The 15,824-nt window shown below is 41.9% G+C and overlaps 1 protein-coding gene across 4 annotated transcripts in view; it reads right to left on the bottom strand.

Moving 5' to 3' along the window:
* The window catches only part of CACNA1D (calcium channel, voltage-dependent, L type, alpha 1D subunit), a 452,582-nt gene that overhangs the window by 115,282 nt on the left and 321,476 nt on the right, over positions 1 to 15,824 (bottom strand). For all 4 annotated transcript variants that reach the window (XM_006862051.1, XM_006862053.1, XM_006862050.1 and 1 more), the window contains exon 9: positions 3,452 to 3,621. In XM_006862051.1, coding sequence (XP_006862113.1) covers positions 3,452 to 3,621 — 170 coding nt within the window. The remainder of the gene's footprint in view (positions 1 to 3,451; positions 3,622 to 15,824) is intronic.

The following is a 15,824-nucleotide window of genomic DNA, read 5'->3' as shown; positions in this document are numbered from 1 at the left end:
TTGCTATGAGTCGGAACGACACTTAACAATACTCCCCTTGTGTGGCACTGTAGGCTCAGTACTGCATTGCTAACCACAAGGTTGGTAGTTCAAACACACCAGCCGCTCCTTGGAAACCTTATACTGGGTTGCTATGAGTCAGAACTGACTGGACAGCACTTACCAACAATACTGCCTTGGTGTGGAACTGTAGGAGAATCATTGAGTTGATAATCACAAAGTTGGTGGTTCAAACCCACCAGCCACTCCCTGGAAACCCTACACAAGGGTCGCTGTGAGTCAGACCGACTTGGTGCAATGGGTTATGTGTTAGGCTGCTAACTGCAAGGTCAGCGGTTTACATTCACAGGAAAAACATGAGACTTTCTGCTCCCATAAAGATTTGTAGCCATCGACAGCTGAGAGCGTGTGCAGGCAGTATATCAAGGATGGCTTGTTTGGTTAGGAGGACCATGTGGGCCCTGGCTTGCTTGCTAACACCCTCTCCTCTGTAGCTTTCTGGCTGTGACAAAAGGAAAACAGGAGTCTCCTGGGAAACCCCAACAGTAGTGCCATCTCTGGAAGGTCTGAGCTGCTGAGGTCTACATTCAGGGAGCTTCAGCTCCTCCTCATCAGGAGGAAAGTGAGGGCTCTCTTCTCAGACTGGTTAATTCTCAATGTGGCCTGCATAGGCTACGAATGATGTCTTTATTCAAAGCCCTAATCGTCAATGCTCTGGAAATCTGATGACCTGGGAACCACGAACTGCAAGCCTTGCTCCACAGGAAACTCCACCACCTGGCAAAACTAGCTCAATAAAGAACAAGGGTGCATCACAGAAATACATGCTATTTTGGATCAAACATTAAGCTAGATAATCATTTTGAGACACACGTCACTGTGCGTAGCAGAAACCAGAATGCTGATGTTCCAAAGATACACGGGGTTTGGAGGCCCAAGGTTAATTCTGCAAATCTATGACTTTTAAAAGGGCTTGATTTCTTTCCTTGATTATACCAATAAAATGCATTTAAAGGCTTAAAACACTTGTACCCCTCGGCACATTTTTCTCAGCCTGAAAAGTCCTCACTGCTTCTATGGCCAAAGGCTGCGCATTCCTCAGAACTCTGTGAGAATGCTACCTTGCCCATGTGCTTTCTTGTCATTCCACGCACACTCCCATTCCCACTGTCCATGTACTGCTAGGTCAACTGCTCCATTTGGTCTTCCACTTAGGGCTCTCCTGCCTTCCCTCCTTGGCAGAGACACTGATTTTGTCATTACCTGACCAGGTTCTTTACAGAACCAGGAACTGCCAGGCTAAGGTGAAACACCGAACCCTCAAAACTATCAGAAGATACTGCTTGCCTCATGTCCTGTGAAAAGCCTTACTCCTCAAATCACAGGCTACAGGAAACAATTCTAAAGCCTACAACGGATGCTAGCAATGCTAGATCGTGGATCCCTGCTTATTTCTATAGATGGAACACTAAAGAGATGAAAGGGTATCAGCCTGCAAGAGTGCCTCAGCTTCCTTTCAAAACTAGTCATGCAAGAAGGAAGGGTAATTTCCCTGGTTTACATATAATATGCTACATGTTGGGCTGAGGAGAGGTGAGGAAGAGGGCTAGTGGACCTTCAAAGGTTAACATGAGAGTTGCACTTTGGAAATACACAGGGAAGAAAGAAGCTCTACCTAGATGGCTCGTTGCTGGCCCTTCCGAAGGCTGTGGGGATTCAGACTGGCTCAAATGCTCAATTGAGAGCTGTACTGAGGAACTGCAGATGCCTAATCTCCCAGAGGGCAGATCACCAAGTGGAGTTTAGAATTCAAATGGAGGTCCATTTATAAATTCCAATCTCATATTCAACAAACACAATCATCTCTAGAAATCTTCCCGCCATTTTCTGGCAAAAGATTTCCTGGTGCCCAACTGATGAAGCCCTTGCTAACTCTGGGCCTCTTCCTGGAGCCAGCAGTGGGTGTGGGAAGAAGCAGGGGGTGGGGGGAGAGGAGAAGAGAGAGGCTGTGCTTTGCTGGATCCCCAAAGGAACCCACCGATAGGTTTGCATCCATTGTATACATCAGCAGTAAGAGAAAACACTCACCTCCCCAGGGATCAGACTCCAAGACCCAGGCTAGAATAAACAGAGATCATCTCTACTAGGAAACTCTACACCTTGTGTCTCTGGGCCTCAGTTCCCAGCTCCACTGTCTAGAAGAAGCACACACCCCTTCTGGCTTCATATTACTTTAATGTGTACACCTTTGGTGCTTCAGTCAAATGGAACACCCACTGTTCCCACCCTGGGCCTCTATTTGTTCACTTCCATGTCCTTGCTCATGCCATTCTCTCGGGTCAGAATGTATTTTCCTGACCCTGCACTGTGACATAGCACAGGCCCATCCACCTTACAAGGCCCAAGTCAATTTCCCTCACAGCTCTCTCCTAGCTCCTGTAACCTGCGATTCCTTCTCTCATCTCCTACAGCATGCTGCCTGCCTCCTCTTGTGGCCTGTCTCCTTGTGCTACATTTACCCGAGTACAGGCCTGATATTCCCTTAGAAGGAAGCAAGTCTCCTAAGAGTACAAACCACATCCTCTCCACCTAAAAGTTCTTCCTGGTATCCAGCATCAGGGCTTGCTAAATGAATGCATGGTGTCAGAGGTACTCTGCTCAAGAGGAGACTTGCTCAGCTTCTACAGAGTACGGTTAATTCAGCTTCCCAGGCCTTGAAATTTGTTCTCTGTCCTCATTATGAACTGTTTGAGGTTTGAAACAAATCTCAAACATTATGAGTTAAGTCCATGGCAACATTTCAATTTCCACTTTTATCTGAGAACCCAAGAAAAATTATGAGCAAATCCACAGGAAAAGTGCATGCTAATGTTTGACACTGGCAATTAATGTCCGTGGTTTAGTGAGCAGCAGGCTTGCTTGCTACAGTGTTTTAAGGTACAGAGTGTGGGGTACAAAAACAGCCATCACTGAATCTTAGGTTTCTTAACAACTGCCTAGAAGGGTGAACTTGTTTCCTCCTAGCGCCTCATGGACTAATCACTGGGAACCATTTCAGGTAGTCTAATAAATAGTGAGGAAGGACACTGCTCTTCAAATGCTTGCCCAATAACAGTGCTCACTCTGAAGTGGCAGGAACTACAACTCCTTTGCCTGTGGTGCAAGATGAATCCCGCTGTGCTAGCTCCTCTGTCTTCACAGAAACAGGCTTACAGAATCCCCAGGGCAGACAGTGAATCTGTCTGACACCTCCTCAATCGAAACTCCACATCTCAGTCAGGATAAATACACTTGTTCTCTCTGTTGTAAGAGCAGGCAGGAACTGGATGCCCGAGAGGATGCTGTCTGTCCGTCTGTCTTAGACCCAAGTCAGAGGTGAGAAATGCCTGCTGTCAGGTGTCTGAATTGCATGGAGGTTTGTCTAGTCAAAAGTAGGAAGGGAACGACATACTATTTCGTTTGCCTTCCTCTCCTCCTTCTTCCTCATTCTCAGGATCAATATCTTCTGCTTGGGTAATCCAATCCAAGTAGCCCTTTAGATCCTCTTCCAGCTGCTGCTTCTCCCGTAGCTTCTGGAAATCTCCCCGTGCTTTAGCCTTCTCTCTTTCCTTTGAAAATTCTCTGAAGGAAGCAAAGAGAACAAGCTCGTGTTAGGGTATCCTTGGGGACCTGCATCACAAGCCATCTGCCCTGCTGCACAACAGTCTTGTGGCAGGACAAACAGCATCGAGTACAATCACATTAGCATAGCAACAGGAGCCACACACGTGTACAGGACATATGACAGTGTCTTCCAAAGCAAGACTGTGGCTGTCAAAAGTTGCAGAGACCACGCCAACATGCATGCATCATTTCCTAGAAAATGGACTCCCTTCAGTGTGACATAAATCCCAAGGAGTCTAGGCCAAACACTGTGGTGTCATGGTGGGGGTCTTGACACCTCTCACCAGGGACAAGAACTCAGAGGTATTCCACCTCCCCCAGAGCCTCCTCAGAAACTCCATACCACACTCAAAGAGAAAAGGTCTAACTGGGCTGAGCTGTGGTCATAAAGAGCACCATGTTTAGAAACGCTTTAGTATTTTGGGGGCAAAACATTGTATTCATACTGTGTGCTGACCCCTTTGTCCAAGCCAAGAGTCCTAAGTTGGGGGTGGTCAATCCCATTGCCCACATTAGACTCCCCTCCCTCTCCCCGCAAAGGTTCCTTCTGGACAAGGCCACAAAAGATACCTCCCCTCCCCACTCTCTTCCCAGCAGGAAAACCAAACATGGTGAAGGACTACTATTTTTCTTAACCCTTGTTCTTGTCATGATCTTTTCCCCCAAAAGTCTTCCCTGTAGGTGGTAAAGAGGGCATGCAGTCTGTTGTCCATTTATGGCAACACCTGCCAATGAAAGACTCTGGCAGCCGTGTAAATGTTCCCCGACTATTCGCTGTTTACCTTTCATGGCTGCCAGCCATGTATCTATACATTATATACAACATTTGCTCAGACAATTCTGAGAGTCAGGTGGATGATTACCCAATTTTCATATACAAGGAACCATCTGCATTTCCAACCATGAATCGTTACAGAAGCCAAGGTAAGTGAATTATAGATTTAGTAAGTACAATTAACAAGTGCCAAGAAAGCATATGAGGAGGCAGCCAGCGCAGCTTCTACACACACACCCCTGGATTCTTATGCATGTGACCTCTATCTTCCCTCTCACTTTGCTCAAAACCAAACTCAGCACATCTCCCTGTCAGGGACTTCATCAACCCAACTGGCAAATGGGGAAATGACCTACTTACCTATAGCTAACCCTCTATGCCCTCTTCCTCTCCCTCCCTCAATTCCTGCCTGCCAAGGGCTGAACAGTGAGGCTGATGCTTCAGGTAAGAAATCAGAAACGCTGCCAACTACCACACTCACTGCTCCTAAACTGACCCACTTTTCAAACCCCCAGAGAATATCCACTGGTTCTGGAAGGGCTGGTTTTTCTCTGGAAGCGAGGAGTGATGCAAAGCTAAATGGGGTTTAAGTTGCTCAGATCTTGGGAAACACAAAAAAAGGAGCATACGGCTAACATAAAGTCCTTTCTTCTTTTTTAATGTTATCAGTCCTGCACCACTATATGCTCAGTGAAAAGGAACTCATGCCCATATCAATGAGTCTTCAGGTACAGAAAATCTCACTTCTGACAACTGCATCTCATGTTAACCTCAGTGGATGATATGAAAATACATAGCTATTTCACTTTTTAGAAATGGTACTTTAGTGTGTTTTCAGTGCAGGTTAAACAGCAGTTTAGGTTCCCAGTCAACAATTTCTATACAAATCACTAAGTGCCATCAAGTTGGTTCTGAATCCTAACGACCGTGTATAGGGTTTCCAAGGAGTGGCTGGTAGGTTTGAACCACTGACTGTTTGATTAGCAGTTCAACACTTATAATAATGTGCCACACCAGGACTCCATATATATATACCTGCACACTTATATTCATATGTATCCACATATATCCACATACATCGCTGTTTCAAAATTGATGTTAAACTGCCGACAAGTTGGTTCCAACTCATAGTGTCTTCTATGGTTTCCAAGGAGCCAGACCCCTTTTTTGGGTACATTTTTTTGTTTTCCCTCACGTAGTGTATTATATTGAGTCCTGGTGTGATACTGTACTGGACTGCTAACCACATGATAGGGGATTTGAACCCACCAACCACTCCTCAGAAACCCTATGCAGGGTCACTATGAGTCAGAACTGACTCAACAACACTTAACAATTAAATTGACTGATATTCTGATATTGAACCAACTTTGCATTTCTGTAATAAATCCCACTTGATCATGATGTATAATTTAATTAATTTGGTGTTGAATTCTCTATGTTAGTATTTTGCCGACAATTTTGACATCTATATTCATATGAGATATAGGTCTGTAGTTTTCTTGTGTCTGGCTTTGGTACCAGGGCAATGCTGGCTTCAAAGGAAGATTATGTAGTATGTCTTCTTCCACTATTTTTTGGGAGAATTTAAACAGTCTTTGAAGAATTTGGTGTCAGTTTTTCTCCAAATGGTAGATTAAGTTTCTCAGTGAAGCTCTCGCAATCCTGGACTTTCCTTTCTTGGGAGTTTTTTTTATTATGGACTCAAGTTTTTCACGTGGCATGGGTCTGTTGAGGTTTTTAAGACCTTCTGAGTCAGTGTAGATAGGCTATATGCCTCTACTTACTTGTTCCTTTCATCAAAGTTACCGATTTTGTAGGACTACAACTGTTCATAGTATTCTGATATGATCCTTTCTAACTGTAAGTGGGTCAGTTGTCATGTCTCCATTTTAATTTCTTATGGGTTATTTGAGTGTTCCATGTCAGTCTAGCACGTGGTTGGTCAACTTCATTGATCCTTTCAAAGAACGAACTTTTGAATTTGATTCTCTCTAATGCGTTCCTGTTATTTCTGTTCTGATCTTTATTATTTCTTTTATTCTAGTAGCTTTAGGTTTCATTTGATCTTTTTCTAGTTCTTCAAACTGCAGAGTTAGGACAATGTGAGATCTTTCTTCTTTTATTGCTATACAGTTTCCTCTGAGGACTGCATTCACTGTATCCCTTAAGTTTTAATATGAGTTTTTGCTGTATTTCTGGATATTCTTAAACTTCACTCTTGATTCTTTCCTTGGCCCAATAATTAGTTATTTAATAGCATGTAAATTTCCATAAACTTGTTGTGTCTTCTATTTTACTTCTGTTGTTAATTTTGAATATTATCTCATGTTGACAGAGAAGATACTTTATAAGAGGAGGCATCAAAAAGTTTGTGGGAAAATCTAATTTAAGAAAAATGGAATTTTTCCACTAACTTTTTGAAGTCCCTCCAGTTATTTCAATCTTTAAAATTTTGTTGAAACTTGCTCTGTGGCCTAGCTTATGGTTTATTCTGAAAAAGTACCCACATGCACAGGAGAAAAATGTGTGTTGTTCTAATAATGGATGTAATGTCCATTAGGTCTAGTTGGCTTATGGTATTATTTAAATCCACTATTCTTTACTGATCTTACTTTTAGATGTTCTGTTCAGAATTCAAAGTGATGTATTGAAGCTCCAAGCATTATTGTGGAGTCCGACAGTTATTTCATTTTATATAAGAACTCACGATATTCTAGAAGTCTAGTACTAAGAGATTAAATAGTCACTGCTACAAAGTTCATTTAACAAAAATAAGTTTCAGAAACCATCAGAGTTACAAGTGATTAAAAACCCCAAAACTGCTATGTGATGGGAGCCTACTTGACCTTGACCAGAATTCTGTTTTGATGTGTCCAACCAAAAGGAAAAAGACACACATATTCTGTGTACAAAAAAAAAAAAAAATGAAATGTATATTTCTGCAAAATGTATCTAAAGAATAAAGCAGATAACAAGAGTTAAGCGCAAAGAGGTACAAGGGATAAAGGATGGAATGAAACTTCTAAGTATACCTTTTTCTACAGTTTTGACTTTTTGAACCACATTAATGTTTTACAGACATAAAAATTTTAATTCAATCAACAAGGATAGCATGAAGTGGGGGGAAAAAAAACCCTCAAAAACAAAGTGAACTGAAACAAGTAAGTCTTATTATATTTCAAATGAATAGCATAAATACACTAAAGGGAGTCCTGGTGTGGCGTTGTGGGTTAATGCACCAGACTGTAAAGCTGTTTGAATGGCAAGGTTGGTGGTTCAAGCTCACCAGCTGCTCCTCAAAAACCGTATACAGGGTTATTATAGATTGGAACCGACTTGATGGCACTTAATGACAACAACAAGAATGGAAGGGAAGTCGTTTATGAGCAATTGTATACTCTCAGTCTTGAGCAGGGTTGGAGTGAGGGAAGAAGTGCAAACAAATGCTGAACTATTTTTACTAAAGTAGTGTTTTGTAGGATTATGGGTGAAACAATTCCGTACTATTTTAGATGTACTGCAGGAATTAACAAATGAGTACAATTGTTAATATTGTTAGAAACTGGGGTTCTCACAGTAACAGGAAGAAAGACATAAAATTATAAAATGGAAGACGACTAGGTAAAAAACTCTCTGGAGATGGGTTGAAATTGGGGATACAGGTATGAACTCATGATTTCTAAAATATACGTATGTATGTATAAATGTAAGTGTGTATACATGCATACGTTCCCCAGCTCTACTGAACAACCCAGAGAAAAAGATATCCAGTAGCTCTGAGCACACCTGGTGCTAAAATCTTGGCTATTAATATTATTTCCCACTTTTCTTTTTGTGAAACTCTTTATTGAGAGTTCCGTGAAGGTTTACAAAGAAGATCACCAGTCTTACATTCAACAAATCATACAGTGTTTCATCTCAGTATCTCAGCAGTTTCCACTTCCTCTCAGTGTTTCTTATTTCTATTCCCAGCTCCTTCCCATTCCTTCTCAACTTTGCCCTGAGGTAAATGCAGCCCTTTTGATCTTGAATGGTTGACTAATGCATGGTGAACATACCTTACTAGTAGGGTTGTCCCTCCTATACACCTGTCGAAGGTTAAATTGAAAACTGGGCCACGAGGGTGATATCCACTCCAGACTTGAAGGATGGTTGAGGGGCCATAGTTTTGAGTTCCTCCAGTCTCTTTCTGACCAGTAAAAGCTGGGTAGTCTTTTTGATGCTTTTGAATTTTGTTCCACATTTTGCCCCACTCTATCCAGGATCTTCAAATGGGATCTCTTTCATAGTAGTTGGTAGTGGTTGCCAGACACCACCTAGTTCTGGTGTCAGAGCTGTGGTGACCGATGTTCACATGTTCCACTGGTTCACTGTACTAGTTGATTTCAAGTATCTTCCAATTTCATCACTCTGTTTTGTTCCACACATGGACAGAACAACATGAGCTTTTAACATCCTAGTAGCTACTCACCAAAATAGGATGGAGAATGTTATCTTTGTGGATTATATCAATTGACCATGGTGTCCCCGAGACTATGGTCCTGAGCCTCCAGGTCCAGCAATTCATTGCCTTAAGATGCTTGGTAATACTTAAGAAATTTTCCTCATTTTGCCCCCTACATGTTCTACCATATCCATAGGTGTGTTTGCAGCATGTACAAACGTAATGTCAGATTCACATATTTGAAGGCATACCCCTACCACTCTTTCCATACCCATTCAGTCTGTGTCTATGTCCATAAAGCTACACTTGTAGAACATTGCTGTTCCAGGGTTGTGTATATGACAGTATTTACCTTTATCCCCTTTAACCCTTGCATTGCTCCCTGTATGTTTGCCTGTCTTCACTCTTTTGCCACCCTTCCTCTTCTTGTATGTTGCTGTCTCCATTATACAAGTTAACATACACCTACCCTCCAGCCTGTGAATCACTTTCCCTTCCCTTCCACTCCTGGTAACCATCAATTAATATTTCTTTTAGCATGAAAACCTTTCCTTGAGGTTCTATAATAGTAGTCTCATACAATATTTGTCTCATACAATTTTACTCAGCATAATGACCTACAGGTTCATTCATGTTATGAGGTGTTTCACAGATTATTCTTCTTCAGTGTTGCATAATATTCCATTGTGTATAGGCACCAAAGTTTGTTTATCCATTCTTCCATTGATGGGCATTTAGGCACTGCCCATCTTTTTACTACTGTGAACAGTGCTGTGGTGGACAGTTGACCTGCTCTTATTTCTTGTATTTAAAATACCCACTTTCAACCAGGAGAAATGGCTGTTGCCACCACTAAGGGATGGTAAAGCTGAAGAAGGTAGGGAGTACTCCTCACTACCCAAAATGGAACAAAAAATGGAGGCATGTCATGAAGACAGAGAGTCAGAGATGTACCTTACTCGACCCAATATGGTATAAATTGAACACCAAAAATTAATAATGACAATAAATTAATTTTAAAATCAGTTTGCACCCGAGAGATGGATGAATAGATGGATGTGACAGGGTGATGCTTGTTTATACTGGAATGTGGAATGCTGGATTTGAAAACTGAGTATTTTGAAACCATTGCAGTAAATATTTGTTCAGGTGAGAATCATAAGTAAATGTAAAAGCTAAGGAGAATTTTTTGATGGAAAAAAGAACATCTGCATTTCAAAGTCTCTCCATAGACTTCTTATTAGGTGCAAGAGAAAAATAATATCTGTACAATGGATGAGCAAAGTTAACATCACCCAGGGGCAGGTGGACATGGTATGCCTCCAGATGTGATGCTCTGAGGAACAATGCCTCACTTACACAGAGTTCCAACAAGAAAGCACAAACCGAATCTAGTCATGTAGAAACACCACACCAATCTCCCCAGAAAACAGGACGCCACACTCTTTAAAAATGTCAATGTCAAATAACATAAAGAAAGGCTATGAAAATAGGCCAGATTAAATGAGACGAAAAAGAAATGAAAAGTGAACATAATACATGATCCTAGAATGGATCCTGTATTGAAGGAACGTTAATGCTATGAAGAACATTATTGGGTAAGTTAACAAAACTGGAATCTGGACAGTTGACCTGCTTAAAGTATAGCATAAGGGGATAAGATAGAATACCCACTGAATAGTTTCCTTCTTTCCCAGATCAACCTGGTGAAAGGGGATGGGGGACAACAGTGATAGGATTTTATAACTCAATTGTGAATAATTGTTAGCAGGATTAATTGCAATTGTCACAAGTGTAATTGTAGAAGGTGTGTAACTAAAAGGAAGGCGTAGGTAAGCTTTCATTTCAGGAACAGACAATCCCAGGACCATCAGGAAGGAATAATATGAGAGGAGCGTGAGATCCTTATCTAGAAAAGCCGCAACAGCAAAGACAGTGGCTGTATGCCTTCAGGCAGGAGGCTGGCTGGCAGAATGTGCCTTTTGGACATTTAAATGAATATATATATTTTATGTTTTACAAGTGTACATCAAATATTTTTGCCTTGTTCATTCGTGAAATACATGATGTGAATGGGGAGCCCCAGGGAGGAAGTGGGATAAACGTCATTGCAGGGAAGGGATTGTAATCACTGAAATGACACAAGGTGTGTGGTTTGCTGAATGTAGAGCTCATGATCTTGTCTGTAAACTTGCACCCAATTCACAATAGACAGTTAAAAAAAAAAGTGTGTATCAAAAATAACGTGATTCTAAGAAAATGTCCACCTTTCTTTCAATGTTATCTGGAAAAGTACCAGTGAAGACTACTATTGTGACCCTCAGACTTTCCCTGCTCTATGATTACTTCCAACTCTGTCCTTTTCATGCTGGCTCCCCAGGTCTGGCACAACAGTTTCTTCTTCTCTGCTATATACAGACTCAGAGAGAGATTTATTTCAAGGAAATAGCTCACACAGTTGTGGAGGCTACCAAGACCCAGATCCACAGGTCAGGTATTAGGCTGGAGGCTTCTCCTAACTCAGTTGGTTGCAAGGGCTGACCCAAGATCAGCAGATTAGTCAGCAGGTGGATGGCTAATGGGGTGTGGAAACTGGTGAATTCCAAAATCTGATTGCAAGATGGCAGGTTGATAGCACAGTTCCCAACAACCAAAGGTCAGAAGATGATGAGTCAGATGCAGAATTAAGAGAGCAAGGTTTGTCAGAACATCCATATATGTTGGATGTAGGCCACGTCCCCCCAAGAAAACCCCCTTTCAAAAGACTGGCTGCTCAGATCAGATCAAAAAACAGAAGTTGATTACAGTATTATCTGCCAAATCACTGAGGATCATGCCAACTCAAGTTGACATTCAACTCTAACCATCACAATCATCAAGGATGAAAAAGGTTGCATTGGGAAGCAGCAACTTTCTGGAAGGAGTACAGACAGGACCTTTGGTAGGGATGAACATGCATGGGTTAAAGTTTTTTTCAGTCTCTATTCACCAGATCCTCGCAGCATGTCCTTTCCATTGATCAGGACTGCACGTGGCAACACGCTGCCGTGCGCCATGTTCAATTATTGCTGCACCTCTCGCCTCCCAGCTGCCTCTGGCTCAAAGGAAAAGCAGCTAACCTGACTGCAGTGAATTGGCCTCTTCTACGTTTGCTTCCTCCTTTCCTTTGATAGCAGTCTGGCATCAACACTCAAGCAGCATAACGGCTGAGAGGATCAGAAGAAATGGCTGAGAAAAGGTTCTGACTGAGAAACAGCGGTGTGGTCACTCCCACGCTATGTTCACACATCCCCAGTGAAGACCTTTACAAGGGAAAGATCAACAGAACACACCAAGCCGTAGCCCCTGAAGCAAGCACAGCATGAGTGTGCTGTTAACTTAAGCAGTTCTTCTTCACCCATGACTGCACCAACCCTGAGTCCCCCAACCCCATACCAAACAGCAGCTTTAGCAAACTAGTGGCTTGGTTTCCCACACAGTATAGCCTGAATCTATGCCATGTCCCCTCTAGTAACAACAGAAATAAAGTTTGTTTGGATTTTTATTTAGAGTCCTCAGAGCATTCTTGTACTCACTGTCTAGACAGGACAGGGATTTTCATACTCAATTCACACAGGCCTAAACCGAGACTGGACAAGGTAAAATTACTAGTCCCAGTCCATACGTCCATTAATGATACTACTGGGCTATTGACCACACTCCGAACCAATGAACTACCATACCTCACAGGCTCTGGACTCAAGGTAAGAACTGCACAACCAGAAGCAGGTAGGCAGGGGTGAACTAGAAAGTCCCCACTTATATCTCATTGTGATTTTCCTGCATAGTTCACAGCCAGGAGTAAAGGGCTGATGGCTACCTTTCTGCCCATCTCTCCACCACTGCCCCTCACTCCTCTCAGGGAGCATCACTCCGGAGAGAGATATCCTGGCAGAACCAGCCAGCCTCTTTCCACCTTCCTCATTGGAGACCCCCGGGCCTGGGCTATGCCCCATACTCTGCTGTGACTCCCTCAAGTTCTGATGGTCCCCACAATGAGTAGGTCCTAAATCCTGAGTTCTGGGAGCCCTGAGTCATTCAGAACTACTGGAGAGAGAACTAGGCCTGAAGTGAGCTATCACACACATATGGAAGAGCACATCAAATGCAACCACCATGAATGCGAACGGATGATGCAATTTGCTCTTAAAAATCCCTTAAAATAAATGGGCCACTGGAGTATCTTGATTTAGAGACAGGACTTTTCTTGGGTTGTAATGCTCTTTGCCTTAACCAGACACACATAAATGAAATCAAGACAAACTAAGTGCTTTGAATTATATATACACACACAGAAAGCAAACATAGTGGGAAAAAAAAAAAAAAAACCCTAATGAGTGAAGCCAACAAAATCTCTAGAACTAAGATTCCTAGTAAAACAAGGGATTCAGAAACTCATCAAAAAACAAAGGTAGCATCCGTAAAAGGCAAAGAGAAGGGGGAAGTTGAAGAACCCACTGATTGTATCATCAGAGACCAGCCTTCCTCAGACCTAAATTATTTCCCTTATACAAATATAGCAATTGTGAGGATGGAGCAGGTAAGGGCGATGTTTCATTCTGTTACACACAGGGTCCCTATGGGCTGGAACCGACTCAATGGCACCTAACAACAACATAAAATATAAAGGAAACAAAACTGAATGCAAAGGTAGCATGATTAAAAAATATCTGTCAATATTTTTTTGGAAAGCATGGAATGTTGCTGTTCAAGAAAATGGAATATTTTGTAATGATTCATAAATAATAATGTTTAATTCTTCACAATGAAAAAATTCTTATCTGTGGCTCTGGTTCAGTTCACAGTACATCAAAAGCACTGGTGGTGGTCTGGTTTCACTTCAACCACAAAGAGTCAGTAAAAGCCAAGGGATGCTCTCTCTGCACAAGACAAGCAGGCTGGAGCCTTGGGACCACAGAACCCCAACACTAAGCTCCATTCTTTTGCGAACATGTTAGCGGAGGGGAAGAAAGCTAACCTAAAACACCGTTCTGTAACAGTAGTCATGAGGATGTCAAGGATTGGGTGAGAACCAGTAGGTGACAAAGGGGACAGGAGGGAATGCTTTAAACAGTTAAGTATGTTGAGCAAAAAGTTAAGCACCCACATTTTAATGTTTTCTACTACATTTTTGTTGCATGCTTACTTTGATTGCCTCTTTCTATGATAATGATGTTTTCCCTTCAGTTCACAATTTTTTTTTTTTTAATTGTGATTTGGGCAAAAGCTTACAGAGCCAATTAGTTTTCCATTCAACTGTTAGTACACATTTAACTTCACGATGTTGACTGCAATCCTCACAACGTGACAGCACTCTTCCCACTTTCTCCCTGTGTGTAGCACCCACATTTTAAATCATCAAACCACATTCTGACTGTTCTTGGGCAACTCATGACTAAAAGAAACCACAGGGTGAATCCTGCAAAGGAGTTCAGTGCCTTCCAATTCCTCTCTTTGCTACGGCCCTGATGTATTATGAGATTTATCCAAAGCCATCTTCCCCTTTGCGTGTCCTTGACTGCTTTTATGGACATGAAAGTCTGTGAAGACTCTTTAAATAGAAAAAAATTCTAACTTTTGGGGAGACAGCCATTTTCAAAAGTAGGTGTTCCTAACTTTGAAGACAGGATTGAGCTATCTGCCAAGAACATAACGCAGGACTGAACTACTAAGTAAGCCCATACAGACTGAGCCTGAGGGCTGTTTACATAGGAAGCTCACTGTGGGCATAAGGAATAGAGAGAGGGATAGTGAAAACACATGCATCATCAAGCTTGTCATCTTGTATCGCTCCTGCTTTTCTTCTGACCTCCTCTTCCTTGAAGTCAGCACTCCAGTCATCCCAAAGTTCTTATTTTCTCCAGGGTACCACTCTATTTCAGCTCTAGGTCACCACATGAGCGACTTCCTAAGTAGGCCTCAAACCTTCTGGTTAACATCCTACTCAGCCGTGTCAGCATAGAAGGACATTTATTGAAGTTCTAGCAGTTCCCTGAATTACTCCTGATTTTGTACCACTTCTTCCATAGCCCTGGAATTGGTTATTAATATCTTCTTGTACATATTAGACTGGAAACTCTGTGGAAGACATGCGGTGTCTGTTATATATTTTTATATGGATTCCTTAGTTCAAACCCTGGCCTATAGTAGTTGCTTGGTAAGAATCAATTCTATGAATTCATTAAGCACACTTTCATAAGGTCTTATTATAAGGTATTTCTATTTCCAAACCTTATGAGGAAGTGCCATATTGCTTTCCAGAGTGGTTGGACCATTTTGCAATCCCACCAACAATGTAGAAGGGTCCCAGTCTCTCCGCATCCTCGCCAGCATTTATTGTCCTCTATTTTTTATCTTTGTTGTTATTGCTAGTGGGACATGATATCTCATTGTTGTTTTGATTTGCATCTCTCTAATGGAAGGATATAACGTGTGGTAAGGTGGAGGGTCAGAGAAAAAGAGGAAGATCCCCAAGGAGATGGACTGGTGAAGTGGCAGCATCAATGGACTCAAGCATGGCAACAATAGTGAGGTTGGCCCAGGATCGGACATTGTTTCCTTCTGCTGTGCATAGGGTCGCTATGAGTTAGTACCAACTTGATGGCACCTAACAACAACAATGGCTAGTGATCGTGAACATTTATTCATATGTTTGTTGGCTGTCCGGATCTCCTCCTTGGTGAAATATCTGTTCATGTCCTGTGTCCATTTATTAATTGGGTTATTTGTCTTTTTCTTTTTTTAATTTAAGGTTTTTATTGTGGATTGAGTGAAAGTTTACAGGGCATATCATCAGTTTCACATTCAACAATTCATATTCACTTGTTTCATTACGTTGATTATAATCCCCTCCATATATCATCAGTTAAAAGTATTTCTCTCTATCCACTTTAGCTTTTT

Source organism: Chrysochloris asiatica, unplaced genomic scaffold (genome assembly GCF_000296735.1).
Source record: "Chrysochloris asiatica unplaced genomic scaffold, ChrAsi1.0 scaffold00046, whole genome shotgun sequence".
NCBI classification, from domain to species: Eukaryota; Metazoa; Chordata; class Mammalia; order Afrosoricida; family Chrysochloridae; genus Chrysochloris; species Chrysochloris asiatica.
The sequence above is the reverse complement of the archived record's forward strand: the minus strand, read 5'-3'. Positions and strand labels throughout refer to the sequence as shown.